General features: G+C 37.5%; 1 protein-coding gene across 1 annotated transcript; it reads left to right on the top strand.

Moving 5' to 3' along the window:
- The first annotated feature begins 8,526 nt into the window (after positions 1 to 8,526).
- Positions 8,527 to 12,076, top strand: LOC122657988 (protein HEADING DATE 3A-like). The gene is made up of 4 exons (XM_043852819.1): positions 8,527 to 8,747; positions 8,936 to 8,997; positions 9,169 to 9,209; positions 11,796 to 12,076. Exons 1-4 carry the CDS (start codon positions 8,532 to 8,534, stop codon positions 12,038 to 12,040), a joined length of 564 nt encoding a protein of 187 aa, XP_043708754.1. The 5' UTR covers positions 8,527 to 8,531; the 3' UTR covers positions 12,041 to 12,076.
- Positions 12,077 to 16,669: the final 4,593 nt, after the last annotated feature.

Here is a 16,669-nt window from a genome sequence, read left to right on the forward strand (position 1 = left end):
TTGGCAGCATGTCCTTATGCTATCTCTATACAAGTTTTTTTTTTTTTAATATTTTCGGACCAAAAGCAAATTTCTATTAACCACAGCCCAAAAAGAAATAAATCAAATACAGACAGATATGTTTGGTTGCAAGAGAAATTAAAGGGAAGGGGAGTGAAAAATTTTAAACCTAAAAAGAAAACATTGATAATCATTATCGAACATTTAAACTATTTAAGATTCTTACCATATTTAGTAATGATGCTTTTTCTGATGTAATTTTTCTTTTACTTTTCAAATCCAAGTAAATATGATAAGGATGTAAATAAAAATTACATCTGATTCTTACCATATTTAGTAATGATGTTTTTCAGATGTAATTTTTATTTTACTTTTCAAATCCAAGGAATTCATATGCAAAGTTAAGTGAATCTTTATAATCAAACATGGGATAATCTTTATAAAAGTTTCTTTTTTAGATTTGATAATTTCACACCATTTTCCTTTCCTTAATTTTATTTTTTGCAACCAAACGAAATAAAAGGAAATATATCATGTGGTAAAGAAGAATCCTAAAACTCAACCCTAGGATAATAAACTAACCATTTGACAATATCTTATGAATATCCAAATTAAGGAACATCCCTACTATTTTCCATGCATGGTTGTTCTCAAATCTATATTAGACTAGGCCCAACGAAGGTGACCCATTATCACTATTTTTCTCTTTTGTAAGAAGACAGTGTTATCCAAAAGCAGCGAGAGGAGCACTGTCCTGTCAAGTTAGCGAACTTGCCAACCCACTGATGTGATTGGACAACTTTAGTTTCTAATTTTTTTTTTTTTTGTTTTTGTGTGCAAGAGAATGCTAACTAGGGTCGTGTAGAGCCAGCACCATTGCATGGTCCAATAACAGCATGTGCATGAGCATTTTATAAAACTTAGGTTTTTTAGTTCTCTGAGGGTTGAGCAGTAATTTTTTGCAGTCCAATGTCTAAGCTCAAGAACCACGTGACTGGTTTATGTTATTTCCCCTCTTTTTTTTAAATTAAAAGATTGGACCACCTCATTATTTAGGTATAGTCATAGTTAGTAAGTTCAGAAACGGCATTAATACGGGAACGGATACGTACGGCAGTCAAACGGACTATACGGTAATAATATTTTTCAAAAAATCCGATGCAATAATACACTACGACAATAATATGGTACGTATTTAATACGACTGTTCTGTAAAAATCCGGGAGTAAAAATACAGGCAGATATTCACTATGAAACAGACATGTACACCTAATAAACATAATAATATATAGCATTTATTGATGTGCTTAAATATATAGTTTGATTGGTTAACAAGCCTAGAGATTCATTACATTCTTTATTGTAGGGCTTAGAATGATCAATCAAAAGGGATGGTTGAAATGAATATTGCTTATATCCCTGTTAAAGCAATAGAGATGTGAGAGAGAGAGAGGGAGCTATTGGTTGGCAACCGATGTCAAATGGAAGGAGAGCTAAGGTCCCGTGTGAAAGGAAGAAAGAAATGGCTAAATGGGTATGAGGTAACGTGAGATAGATGGTTATAAAAAAATAATCATTTTCTTCTTCTGAAGCTTAGAGAATAGAAGAGAAGAGAAGAGCATAAATTAAAAAACTAAATCAAAAGACAAAGGTTCTAAAACACTACGAGCTAATCAGGAAAATACCTTAAGGAATTGCCGCTGCAATCGCCGACTTGACGAACGCAAGAAGCACCGCTACTATAGCCGGTAGAACGCAAGAAGAAGAAGAAGAGACAGAGAGAAATGGAGAAGGGGAACTAGCCGCTGGAGAAGAGACGAGCGTTTGGTACGTGGTAGATTTTAGGCTTTTTTTTAATCTAACGGTTAATATGAGAATTGGTTAACGGTTAAGATAGTTTATATATATATATATATATAGGGTTCAAGTCCCGGCAACGGAACTATTCTTTATTCACCAAAATATATATATATATATTATACACGTATTATATGCATTTTATTCGAGTATTATACGTCGACACTTAAAATGCATGTATTTTGTCGACTCTAAGTATTATATGTAATACGAAGTTTTTTTCATTCATACGTTCAGATACACATATAATACGCGTATTTACTAACTAGGGGTATAGTACATAAAATGTTGGAATAGTGTTTCCACTAGGATAGTGGAAGATATATGAGCATGTGAGAGCCAATAAGAGCCCTTCTATCAGTTCAATCAATAGAGGGTAGAGAAGTCATTTCATAGGAGAAAAGAGAGGATTTTTTTTTTTTTTTGATAGTTGGATCTGAAGGAGAAAAGAGAGAGGGTTTGTCCAAGGTTAAACCGGACTCGGATTTGATGCAACACTTTGCCCGGGCTGCACGTGCCGCACCAGACTCAAGGTGGCGCGCATTGACCGTCTTACCCCTGCCCAAGTGCCTTGCTCGAGCAGGAGTAAGGCGGTCAATGCACGCCATCTTGAGTCTGGTGCTGCATGTGCAGCTCGGGCAAAGTGCTGCACAGGATCTTTTTCGGGCTAAACCCCCTTGACAAGAATTAAATGTTGCTTTGCAAAAGAAAGATAATGAAAATGAAATTGCTTATATTTATTTTTCAAAATAAAAAGAAACAATGATGATTTAAAGTTTTGAACCCTCTTTAAAGATTCTATTAACCTGTTAAATTTGATGGTCTATCTTATCGTATAATCTAAAATGACAACATGTATATAATCCCGTCTTGAAATCCGTTAAGGTATAAAGGCTTGCTTTAACCACAAAACATGCGTTCTTTTTAATTTTTTCAATGGTTCTTGATGAATTCATATCAAGTTTACTTGCTTGAACTTTTAAGCATATTTTTAATCCATTGCGATGATAGAATTTCGGCAGCTCATAATTTGGCTTCTATATCTAGGACTAAGAAACTTAATCTTTCCATTTTAGAAAATGAAATTACTTGGCTTGTTTAATTTATAAACTGTCATCTTCCACGCACCCAAAAAAAAAAAAAAAGATTCCATAGCACAGCCATAATTCCATTGACCCCCAAACCACGACCTTTAAAAACGCAATTAGTAGGGGTGTCAAACGTTAACCTGCACAGGTAGGCCTGACTTGAACCGATTGCTACGTTAATGCCCAACAACAGGCTAATCGGTTAGCAAACAGCCTTGTGCCAAGCTAGACTGATTATGGACAAGTTGTTCTTGGTGTTCAATTGTGACGGACGCATGACCAAGACCAATCGATACCCTTAACCAACCATTTCTAGTTCAATTAGTCTGTTTATAACTCCTTCATGTCCCATTTATACGTGTTATAATTCGAGTAACATGAGCTTGATTATGAATCGATAACTGACCAATCAAATAGAAATATGAGCTGATGTTCTCTCTATCGCAGCGCAGCCTGCACCCAGATACATGGGCCTGCCATTTAGGGGGGTAAGGTGATCATTTTGTCCACCCCATGTGTCTGGACGTAGCCTGCACCCCGGCACAGAGAACATTTGGCCTAGAAATATATCCATACCTGGCCTATGAGGCCCAATTAACTAAATGATCGATAATGATGCAAGGCCTTAGAAAAAAAAAATTACCTTGAAATTCTGATCATGATTAGATGCTGATGTAAAAAAATATGTTCAACAAAAACCTAATCAAAATTACCATGTGGTAATTATTGAGGATATGACACTAAGCATTTCTAAACCAGCTTTGAAGTTTAAAGATTTACTTCTCAAGCCCACATATGAGAGAAGGTAGATAACTAATAACAAATTATTTTGGAATAGAGCCAGGATCCACAACCAAGTCTGTTGAACCCCTACTTTAAAGTGCAAAAATCATTGCTTTACAATTTTAATATTAGAAATATGTAACTGGTGGAATACAGTACGCAAAAGGTTTCGTATACGACCGCATATAATGTACGATCATGCTTTCAACCATTGGCTAGACATGATCGTATAATAATGCACGACCTCTCATCCCCATCTCCAACGATTACAGATACGATCGTACACCATACACAGGTATACAAAAACTCTCCCTAATACGTTATGACTAATAAGATATATCATCTTTAACAGATTCTCAATGTATTATATAAGGGAGAATGTTCTCTGTGCCGGGGGTGTAGGCTATGTCCAGACACATGAGGGTGGACACAATGACCACCCTGCCCGGAGTGGCAGGCCCATGTGTTTGGGCGTAGCCTACGCTGTAGTATAGAGAACATGAGCCCATTATATAAATACCCTTTTAAATATCAATACCATTTAAATACTGGTTTTTATTAGGGTTCTATAGCCTTGGCTAGTTTAGTGGGGATCTGGACTCATGGGACTACCATGCAATGTGATGTATGACATCTAAATTGGAGTTTTCAATACTCAATTTAGGGGAAAATATTTCTTTCCATTTTAGGAAGGCTTTCTATGACCTAGTCCCCCCACCCTCACCCTATTTCTCTTTTTAGGGTCTCTTTCTGTCTAGAGCAACCATTAGGTTATTGTTCAGCTTTCCTAGCATTACCCACTACACCAAAGATCAATCAGCCACTTTCCATTTTAGGAAAGTTTGGTTTTTGTCCAATCCTTTTTTAACATATGAGGAAAGTTGACAGAAGACATATGTCGAAGATTAAAAAGATTCTCTGTTCTCCTCTTTCTCTCTCAACACATTTCATCAATCCTTTGATATGTACATGTCATGGCTTTGTCCCTTCGTCTTGTTCCTTCCTAATCTCTCTCTCATCCTCTCTAGGCCGTAATCATCCTTGCAACTTTGAATATTCTCCCACCCCACCCCCTCTCTCTCCTTCCACGTGTCATGCTTTTAATGGATACATTTTATCTTTAAATTACCAACATACCCAATCTGAGCTGGATCAACCTGATTGGGTACACACGACAGACAAACCAAAAGAACTTTTATAGAAGATTTGATGAAGATTTTAAGTTTGAACTTAAACTTGAGATTGCAGTTAAGATACCAAACACAAAGTTTGAATCAGATAAAAAGTGGTTGCTTAAGTGGGTGCAAAGAGCTCCCCCTTAGGTTATCAGGTCGCCCTTTACTTCAAGGGACAAAAGTAAAAAGACAAAACTAGCGTGTCACTTTGAAATTCCTACGTCATTCTTCTCACTCTCTCTCAACGGCAACTCAAATTTCATTGAAATTCTTTGGTTTGATTTCTATTTCAATTTTTGAGGTCGTTTGGTATGATTTTTAGCACATAATTTCTTACAAATTGAATGGATTAAAAAAAATTTCTTTAAATAGCTGAGGAGCTATTTCAATTTCCAAGAATGAAATTGGTGCAACCTATTTCAGGTTAAAGAATTTAATGAGCATGTGTTCACTAAGGATGTAAACGGATTGAATTCGGTCGGATAATGGCATTAACATATTTGTATCCAAATATATTTGGACGGATTCGGATAATATCCTAATATTTTTGGACGGATTCAGATAATATTCTCTCCGTTGATATTTTTACCGTTTTATTGATAAGGGTTAGGGTTGAGACGTGAGAATTCAGCGACTACCCTTTCTTCTACTCTTCTTAGTCTTTGATTTTCTTACATTTTCAACTTTTGATTATTTTATCTTGTATTATATATATGTGATTCCATATATCACAATGCATAAAACAATATATATAAACCAATAGAAAATCTAGAAAAAGAATCACATTATCTGAACTTATAAAATTATAAAAATGAAAAAAAAAAAAAAAAATCCTTAATCGGATAGACATACATAAATATATATTTCAGATATTTTATTACTGTCGAATTGCTAAACGAATCGGATAATAATCGGTCTAATAGGGGATTATCATATTCGCATCCGATTAGTTTTCGGATGGATTCAAATTCTCCTATCCATTGACATCCTTAGTGTTCATAACGACTCAAAGTATGAGCAATAGTGTAAATTCTCTTTAAAAACTCAAAGATCCCACTTCTCGCCCAACTCTCTCTCTCTTTGGTTTTGGCTTGGAGAAGACAAACAATGCAATTGACAAAGATTTCTTCTCACCTGCACCCTCGCACCCGCGTGTGGTCCTCTCCTACACCCTTCCTTGCTATGAGCCATTGCCCTTGCTATTGGGGTTCCACGAGGAAGGCGGAAGTAATAATCCAACATCAGGTGTGAATAGTCTTATGCAGAGACTTATAGGTACCTAGACACCTTCTCCTTAATGGCTAGCTTTTAAAGGTGAATTCTATTCAAATCCCTTGACAACCCTAGGATAGTGCCGCCGCCCTGCAGGTGAAGAAACAATGCATGATTGTGAATTAAACAAAGAGAGCCTTTAGTCTTAATGTGGTATCTCTAATGTGGTTGTGAAAGAGAGATTTGTTAATTTAACCAATCATAGTGAAAGAGACAAAACAAGGACTGAAAAGTTATTCAATAAGAGAAGGAAATGTGGAGTGAAGATTTTTTTTTTGTCTTGTGAAGTACATTGAAGGACCCAAATATGAAATTCACTGTCTTAGCTTGTTTTAGAATATATTATGAATAGAGTGATTAATGCTTTGATGTGTCCTCATTGTCTCATCCATTAATGGGGGACAAAAGGTACATAATCTCAAAACTAATCTGATATTGAAGGATATGTGTCTCACTAGTGAGTAGTGAGTACCCCACATACAAAACTTCCGGCCCTTAAGCACATTTTTAAGGAAAAAAGGTTCATTACTTACCCTTTAATCTCAAACATACGTGCCCAAGGCAGAATGGACCATATGGCATTAGAACCTCTCTTAATTATCACTAATCAATAGCATTAATATTGATATGATACAATTAGATAAAGGAAAAATAAAATTTCTTGATTCGAAGTGAATTGAACCAAATTTTATATTAAAAATTAATGAACCTATGCTCCTTTGAACAACCATTTTAGGATGGAATCTTGTTAATGGCCGGGGCACCTAGTTTTTAGGATGGAATTTCGTTAATAGGTACATAATTGTGCGATCGATTGATTAGATGAGATTGAAATTTTGTGAACAAGTAGATCCCAAAAATTCCTTTGTCACATGTTAAGTTTCAGCTTAAGTGACAAAAGTTCCTTTGTACCGCTTTGTATCATATTTGGAATGAGAGAAATCTAAGAAGTTAGGAGGGATGTCTAGAACTAAGGAGAAGATTTGGGATTGTATTATGGAAATTGGGGCCAGGCTCGGGAGTGATTCCAACCGTTCAAGATTCTTGTAAGAAACCGTCTCATTGTATCTAGTTGGAGCATTCATGTCTCCTTTCTTCCTGTAACCTCCCCTTGGGGGGCCTCTCCAATTGAGTGAGGCCTCTGTTCTTTTCTTTTCTTCTCCTTTACCCTTTCTGGGTGTTCTTGTATTTTTGCACTCTATTGAATATATTAATCATTCACCCAAAATATATATATATATATATATATATATATATATATACCCTCGAAAATATCTAGGACTAACAATATATAGGTACATGGGGCTCGAGGGTTTACTACATGAACATATGTGGAAGGGTATGACATTACATGAGAGGCTATATGGTTAAATTTGAGTCCACTTATTCAAATCATTCCCTAGATATCCAATGGTTGAATTTGTCGCGCATCATTCTTCCACATGACCAAACTAATTTTTTTTTTTTTTTTGTTAAAAGAGAATTTATTCAGCTAAAGATGGTTTGAATGGGCCAAGGCATCCAAGCTACAAAGTTTTATGGCCAAACTAAATAGACTTGTTAAAGAGATTAGGGAAAGGTGCAATTCTTTGATTACAAAGAATTTGTAAGAAAGAAGACAAATGGGTCCTACCTGTTTTGGGATTCTCCAAAACTTGTCACTTAACAAATTATTCCTTAACAGGTACTAGGTATTTTGTTTTCAAACCAGATATCCTACGTATCCACAAGAAGAAGAGAAAGCCTTAAGTGTGTAACAGCCCAGTTAGAATATAAAGGACCCACTTGCCTTAACTTTTACAATGGAAAAGAGAATAATATAATATGACCACAGTAGAGGAGATCAAACAGAAACAGTCCTAGGATACAATTGGGAAGAAAACTAAAAAGAGGGTGAGACTCTATCCTACATTAATGTGTATAAATATAGCCTTCCTCTCTTGAATAGAACCATCTCTCTCCCTCTAAGTTCTTCAATTCTCTCCTTTTCAAACCCTTTGAGGATGTTGAGCTACACTAGCATTACCAATATAGCTAGCCTTCCTCTCTTGAATAGAACCATCTCTCTCCCTCTACCCATTTGAAGCTCTTCATTCTTCACACTTCATTCCTTAATTTTTCTAAGTGCTTCTTCTTTCCCTTTTCAAACCCTTTAATTTTGAGGGTGTTGAGCTACACTAGCATTACCAATATAGCTAGCCTTCCTCTCTTGAATAGAACCATCTCTCTCCCTCTACCCATTTGAAGCTCTTCATTCTTCACACTTCATTCCTTAATTTTTCTAAGTGCTTCTTCTTTCCCTTTTCAAACCCTTTTGAGGGTGTTGAGCTACACTAGCATTAATAACTTACTCATAATGGCAAGGGAAAGAGAAAGAGAAAGAGAAAGAGATCCTTTAGTAGTTGGTCGTGTAATAGGTGATGTGCTTGACCCTTTTAATAGAAGAATATCTTTAAGGGTCACCTATGGTTCTAAGGAAGTTAGTAATGGTTGTGAATTTAAGCCTTCAGCTGTTGTTATCCAACCTAGGGTTGAGATTGGAGGAGATGATTTAAGGACCTTTTATACCCTGGTAAGTCTTAATTAATTGTGCCTTAAACCTAGCTATTTTCCTCTCTTTTCCTTATTATTTTAAAATATTTTTACTTCAAAGCTAGGGTCTGCATGCATGACAGTCACTAAATGCTACTTAATTACCAACTAATTTGGTCTCTCTGCCATCTCTTTCAGGTTTAATTAAGTGATTTGTTTATCTTGCAGATCATGGTTGACCCTGATGCACCCAGCCCAAGTCGCCCAACCCTAAGGGAATATTTGCATTGGTTCTCCTCTCTCTCTCTCTCTCTCTCTCTCTCTCTCTCTCTCTCTCAAACACAATCACTTAATTTGGATTTAAAGCTATTGATTGGGTCACTAATTAAAGAAGTTGGTTTTCTGATAATTGATCTCTTAATTAACTAGCTCCTTATGATGGTTTATGATGGTTTTTTCAGGTTGGTAGTAGATATTCCTGCAACTACTGGGGCTTCTTTTGGTAAGTAATACAGCAAGTTCTTTTTTAAGGATTAATGAATCATAGATTGATTAATGTGGTGCCCTAAACTGTAGGATCCTATCATTGCAACTCTCACTAGATTTGCAAAAGTAATGCATATCTATCATCTAACAAAAAAATAAGACTATGTGAATATTTGGTATATATTTCTCATCCACTTAAGTAAGAGATTATTGGCTAATAGTCACGGATTAGATGGCGTGATTCGCTTAACGTGGTCGGTTAAGTTTAATCCTTCCCTTAATTAAACAAACAACCCATTTGATCGATCCCTATTCATGTTATAATGTTAATTAGTTGCAGGACCACACATACACTACACCCTCTTCCTCCAAGTAGCTTCTAACATGTCCCACCAACCCCATTTTCTTAGGACCACCACTCTCAAAGTCTCCATATGTCTTGAGGACGACTAAGTTACAAAGACAACAATGGGCCATGATGCACTTTGGAAAAGGCAGCTCAAGAGCTCTCCCTCAAACAAAGCTCATCTATAGAATATTGGAAGGATGAGAGAACTAGGGTTTGGTTAGGTGAGCCACTTGATCTAGAGTTGGTTGCTGGTCCATGACCTAGAATACTTGTTGGTTGAGGAAACAAGTCTCCCTCTCCCTCTCCCTCTCCCTCTCCCTCTCCCATTGGGTGGAAAGAAAGAGAAAAAGCTGGTTTAGGAGAGCTGGTTGGTGACACTGACCATACCAAGTCATCATCAATCCGACAACCCAAACTCTCTCTCTCTCTCTCTCTCTCTCTCTCTCTCACTTTCACTTGTTTCAACTTTCAATCCTTTTTTGCTTGGCTTCTTGGTATTTGGCATCCCAAGTTTCCGGACACTTCAAAAGTTTGCACTTTGGACACTTCACAAAGTCACACTGAGATCCATTTGCTTGTTTCCATCACTCACTTGGGTATCTGGAGTCTGAACCATAAAACCCTAATAACACGTACACTATCATCATCATCATCATCATCATCATATAAAAAATATACACCAATGCTGCCACTGATTGTGGGAGAAAACCATGGCTTTTTAAAATAGAACAATTTGGTTTTTAAGTTCTAGGACCATGGATTTAGAGCATGGTATCGGATCGGATATTAGTCACCATCTTTAAAATTAATTGATACTATACTGATATAGTATCGGTATGGATCGGTCATATCGGACAAATTTATTTTCGATTTTCTTTAAGAAATGGATAAATTTTTACTATTTTGCCCTTTTTTGTACCATTTCATTGATACGGTATCAGTCACCCTTCAAAACCGTGCTGTATCAGCTGTATTGGGCAATCCGATAATATTACCTCAAACCTTGTCTAAGACCGAGTTTTCTTTAAGTCAACGTGAATGAATCACGTGGGGCTGCATATGTGCGTGGCAGGGTATAGAGAGTATTTTGAGGAATATACTAAAACTCTAAATGGGTTTGTGAACCTTAGGATGGTATGGTGGTTTGGTGTACCTTGCATGGTGAAGGAAAATTTTCCCCGAAGTTTATCAATGAAATTTTGATTTTGAAGTCGGTTTAGTGGAGCCAGATCGTATACGGCGCAGCTGCCCGTCCTGCCTGTGCTGCGTAGATATAGGGCGGCGCGCAAAGATGGCCTTACCCCGACTCGGGCAAGGCATTCGAGCAGGGGTAAGGCGGACTTTGCACGCGATCCTGTGTCTGCACAACCCAGGTAAGATGGGCAACTACGCCAAAGATGATCCAAATTGCAATTTAGTTGCATTGTAATTAAATAGTGAATATGAGCAATAAATTTTTAAACCCAGTTTTTCCTAAGCCATTTTCATTCAATGTAGGGCTTCAGATGCTCACGAGAGAGTATTTTAAGAAACAAACTAACACCCTATAAGGGTTTGTGAACCCTAGAATGCTGTGATGAAGGAAAATTCCCTCCAAAATTTTTTATTTTCTATTATTTTTTATTTCTTATTCTTCTTCTTTTTCGGAAGATTTTATTTGCTGGGTTACTTTAGGGATGGTGAAAGAATAGACCTAAGGTGGGCAGACGAGGCCATAGACCATGATTATATTCACTCTATCTTAGAATCCTTAGTAGTGGCTCCCCCTCAACCCCACACCCCCACACCCTCCCCCCCCCCCCCCCCCAATCCTCCTTTTTTGGTGCTTTAATAGTGTCCATTGATTGGGATAAAATATTTTTTTTCACTGTTCGTATAAAAGATGGTATATCTCTTGCATCATCGGATCAGAATCTTTTTATTCTACTACATCTCTTGCATCTCTCTTAAAAGTATATGTTTTCAAAACAGGAAAATATTTTTTTTGGTGGGACCCATCCAATAGCTCGACACATTTGGATCTCTATCGCCCCAAGTATTGGGGCGTTGCCGTGCGTTTTGTGCGGTGCAGTAGCACCCATGTGAGCACAATGGGGCCCACTATGCATACATGGGTGCTACTGCACCGCACGATGCGAACACCAGGGCCCCCAATACTGCGGGCGATAATTTTCCGACACATTTAGATGCTTTGCTTTGGTCCCCTTCATCACTTTAACTGTGAATTATTATTATTATGGATTGATTTTTCAGGGCAAGAGATAATGTGTTATGAGAAACCACAACCAACAGCTGGAATTCATCGATATGTTTTAATGTTATTCCAGCAATTGGGTAGGCAGACAGTATATGCACCAGCTTGGCGCCAAAACTTCAACACTAGAGACTATGCAGAGGTTTACAATCTTGGATTGCCTGTTGCTGCCCTTTATTTTAACTGCCAGAGAGAGAATGGATCTGGTGGTAGAAGACCAGAAATCAATGTTCTTAGATTCTGAGAGAGAGACTTGAAACAAAAAAAATAAATAAGAGAAAGATGGATTAATCCTATTTAGAGAGAGGCTCTACTCTGTTGGAGAACTATTTTAGAGAAAAGATGGATTTCTAATTTGAGACCTAAAAACTAAGAGAAAGATGCATGGTTGCCTAGTTGATGTATCTCATTTCTTCATCCTATTTCCTTTTCCCATCCATATTTGTATCTCATTTCACTATAGCTAATAGTTCAGTCATTATCTACTATGTTTTGGATTGGTTAGGGGGTGGAAATTTAGCCAAATATGCCAGAATATCACCGTCTCTAACAACAACAATAACAACAACACAGTTTTATCCCAACTAAATGGGGTCGGCTACATGGGTCTTTACCCTCCATCAGCTCTGTTTGAGGTCATACTTGATACAAGCGATCCCTTCTACGATTTGGATCCTCTACTGCCGAGCTGCCCGGCAGGACTGTGCTGCCTAGACACGGCGAGGCATGCAATGACTGCCTTATCCCTGCCCAAGCGCCTTGCTTGAGTGGGGGTAAGGCGGACGTTGCACGCCTCACCATGTTTGGGCAGCATGGTCCTGCTGGGCAGCTCGGCAGTAGAGGATCTGAATCCTCCCTTCTATTAAAAAAAAAGGCAAGAGAACACTAACTGGTCGTATAGCCCTTGCATCAGCGCAGGGCCAATGAGAGTAGGCTTGTAATGGATCGGATTCAGCTCGGATAAGGATTGGATGTGATCGGATCCGGATATTCCTTGGCCGAATACGAATACCTCTAAATGGATTCAGATGCGGATTGAATTCGGATTTTTTACCATCCGTTTACATCTCTGCTTTGTGTAACCCGGACCTTCCTCCCCTTAGCGGATACAATTCACTCTCAATCCATATCTCTTTGATCATGATTCTCTTTTCCTCATATTATAGAACCTATTGAATCTTCAAAAACCCTCAAGATCATTATTTACTTAATTTTTTATTATTAAATATTCAATTTTTTTTTGTTCGGACCGATTTTTATCGGAATATTTGGATTTTTTTTTCCGGGATATCTCTAACCGAATACAGATGTCTCTAAACGGATATGGATGCAGATCAAATTCGGATTTTAGGTTATCCATTTACATCCCTAAATGAGAGTGCACAACGAAACATTGTTTTGGATTGAACTTTTGATTTCAATGGGGGTAGAGTACTGGTCTTTTCATATGCTCCTGTGTCTAGGCGCCGGGGCTACACGGTCGGTTACTTTTTCCCTGAAAAAAAAGGTTTTCTTGGTTCAGCCTCCAGTTGATGGGCCTTGAAATCCCAAGACCACACCAAGCCAAGCCCAAAAAAAATCAAATAAAACCCAAGCCTTATAATACATATTTGCACATATTACATATATGAGATACAAGTGTGAAATATTGATACTAAATTGTTACTATAGATCCTATACATGCCAACAGGGGTGGTGTTTATTTTTTTGGATTGATCATTTTGTAAGAAAATTATGATGATTTCATTGTTTTTCTTAGGCTTTTGTTCATATCTAAATAAATTGACCTCATTATTACCACAGCCAGCAATATGTTTTATGGAGATTTAGAAACCTGAACCAACCCAAGAAAACCCATGCCTGACAATAGGCTTTATATAATTTGGATTTGTTTGGGCCCCCTAGAGGATCTAGGTTCTTCTCCTTTCAGTATTGGCCTGCAATCCTTCATGAAAACCTTAGAGAGCTGAGGAACCATAATTGTAATCCTGGACGCTTATTACATGTCTTTTTTTTGGGGGGGTAAATTATATGTCACCCCCTGATTTTTGAAAATACTCATCTATCCACATCTACAGTACGGTGTTAGTCTGCTGTTAGTTATTGGTGTGAAAGGACTATTTTACCCTTGTACTAAAACATTAGAATTAAATTTACAATACTACCCTTCAAAATCTATTTTTGGATGTCAAGGGTAGTTTAGGGATTTAAATTTATTTAACTCGCTGACATCATTACTTAACAGCATAAAACTAACGGTAAGGACTAATTTGTCATATTGGGGTCTAATACAGGGGGTGATTTGAGTTTCGTTTGAAAACCAGGGGGTGACGTATAATTTACTCTTCTTTTTTTGGTAAATTATTACATGTCCTTTAGGGAGTTACTATTTACCATTCGGATAAAGTGGTCCAATAAGGAAAGTGGGACCTTGAGGGAGATTCCAACTTGATGTGGGTCAAGATGGCTGCTTGTATAAAAAAGGTTGCTAAAGAGGTTCTAGGGGAGATGAATGGTTTTCAGCATGCTCCTAGAGAGACCTGATGGTGGGATAGTCCAAGACGCCATTAAGACCAAGAAAGCTTATTTTAAAACATGGCAAAGGTCTAAAACGATAGAATATCTAATAAGATATAAGCTTGCCAGAAACGAAACTAAGAAGATCATGGGGAAAGCAAGGGCAAAGAAATACGATGATCTCTACAATAACCTGAACTCGAAGGACAAGGTAAAAGCCATCTTTAAAATAACTAAAGTGAGAGAAAGAAGGACCAGAGATTTAGACCATGTTTGTTGTATCAAAAGTGAGGAAGGCAGAGTCCTTATAAAGGATGGGGACATTGAAGAGAGATGGAGAAAGTACTTCTACAAGCTCCTTAATGAAGACTCACCAAAGGACAGGGCTATGGAAAGCATCATTCTTAGGGACACCACTGCATGTAGATATATTCGCAAAATTAGTATGTCAGAAGTAAATTTAAAGGAATCGATAAGAAAGATGAAAGCAGGTAAGCACCAGGCCCACGAGATCCCAATTGAGGTGTGGAAGAACGTAGGTCTTTCTGGCGTATCATGGCTAACCAAGTTGTTTAACAAGACTATGACCACTAGGAAAATGCCAGATGATTGGAGGAGAAGCTTTGTGGTACCAATTTTAAAAAGCAAAGGAGATATTCATAACTGTAATAATTATAGCAGTATAAAGCTAATGAGTCATATGATGAAGTTTGGGGAGAGCGTTATTGAATCTCACTTGAGAAAGGAGACTACTATTTCGAAAAACTAATTCGGATTTATGCCAGGAAGATCATCTTTGGAGGCAATTCACATATTGAGGAGAGTCATGGAAAGACATAGAGAGAGCAAGAAAGATCTTCATATGGTATTTATAGACCTGGAAAAAGCATACGACAGAATCTCCAGAGAACTAATTTGGAATATTCTAGAGAAGAGAAGGGTGTCTAATATATATGTGGACCTAATTAAAGATATATATGTTGATGTGGTGACTAACATTAGAACGACTTGGGGGGTAGTGATTCCCAATCTCAATTGGGTTACCAAGGTGACACCTTAAGCCCTTACCTATTTGCGTTTATCATGGACGACTTAACCAGAGGCATACAAGATGAGGTACCTTGGCGTATCATCTTGTTGATGAAATAGTTTTGGTTGATGAGACTAAAGCAGGGATTAATGCCAAAGTGGAACTATGGAGAACGCCTTTGAGTCAATAGGTTTGAAGTTGAACTAAGATTGAATATATGGTGTGTAACTTTATTAGCTCTGGGATGGGTAATGAGGGAGTGGATATTGATGGGAGGGAGATCCTCCAAAGCAATCACTTTAGATATTTGGGATCAATCATAAACAACGAGGGTGACAGATGTTGATGTTGTCCAAGGATTAAAATAGGGTGGATGAAGTGGAGGTGTGTGACCCTTTGAATCTTAAAGGAAAATTTTATAGGACTATCATTAGACTAGCTATGATATACGGGTCAGATGCTAGGTTGTGAAAAAGTATCATATAAATAAACTTGGTGTTGCTAAGGTGAGGATGCTGAGATGGATGTGTGGAAAAACTAGAAAGGATAAGGTAAGAATGATCATATTAGAGCTAGTGAATCTTGTAACAACATCGATCACTAATGACAAGTTTCGTTGCTACTATAATCCATCAACTTCTACAAAAAAAAAAATTTGAATAAGGTTTCATCCAAAGGGAATGGGGGTATGCCAAATCAAAATTTGGTTGTAGAAAAATGTATCTCGAGGGTATTAGCATAAATCAAAAGATAGGTTTTGAATCAACTCCGTAGTGTCACAAGTGCAACACCTCTGAAGGAATTCAACACTTGTGCAAGTGTCTCCACTTAGTTATAGGAACTCCTTTCTTTAACAATGGAGGCTAGAGTTCAAAACCCTACTCGTAGGAGAGGAAGAGAAAAGAATGAATTCGATATTCTAAATTTAGATGAATGAATCCTCTCCTTCCTTTTCATTACCCCAAAAAAAAAATATCCTCACCTTTCCCTTAGCCGCATTATAAAAAGGAAGGAAATGGCCCACAAGACAAGTGGTGGGACCTTATAGAAAAAAGAAAGCTCCATTTCCAATTTTCCTAGCTCCAGAAACCTCTTTGATGGTTGGGAAACAAGGGTTCATTTATATATTAACAAAAAAAGGAATAAACTCTAGTTTTCAGGGTAGAAAATCGGGTCGATTGGATTAGTCCAGAAATCTAGGCCGATCTCATCGTGGGTGGTGCAAATTGGGTCGAGATTCACGGGCTCGTGACGCGACGGACTTCATTCTAGCTTCTCGTGACACGTCGATCAATACCAGGCCGAAACGTGGCTAGGTTGGCTACG

This window comes from Telopea speciosissima, chromosome 4 (assembly GCF_018873765.1).
Source record: "Telopea speciosissima isolate NSW1024214 ecotype Mountain lineage chromosome 4, Tspe_v1, whole genome shotgun sequence".
In the NCBI taxonomy this organism is placed as follows: Eukaryota; Viridiplantae; Streptophyta; class Magnoliopsida; order Proteales; family Proteaceae; genus Telopea; species Telopea speciosissima.

Coding starts and splice junctions, on each gene's coding strand:
- LOC122657988 (XM_043852819.1), top strand. CDS start 8,532: ATGGCAAGGGAAAGAGAAAGAGAAAGAGAAAGAGATCCTTTAGTAGTT. Junction 8,998..9,168: donor CTAAGGGAATATTTGCATTG/GTTCTCCTCTCT, acceptor TGGTTTTTTCAG/GTTGGTAGTAGATATTCCTG. Junction 9,210..11,795: donor AACTACTGGGGCTTCTTTTG/GTAAGTAATACA, acceptor TTGATTTTTCAG/GGCAAGAGATAATGTGTTAT.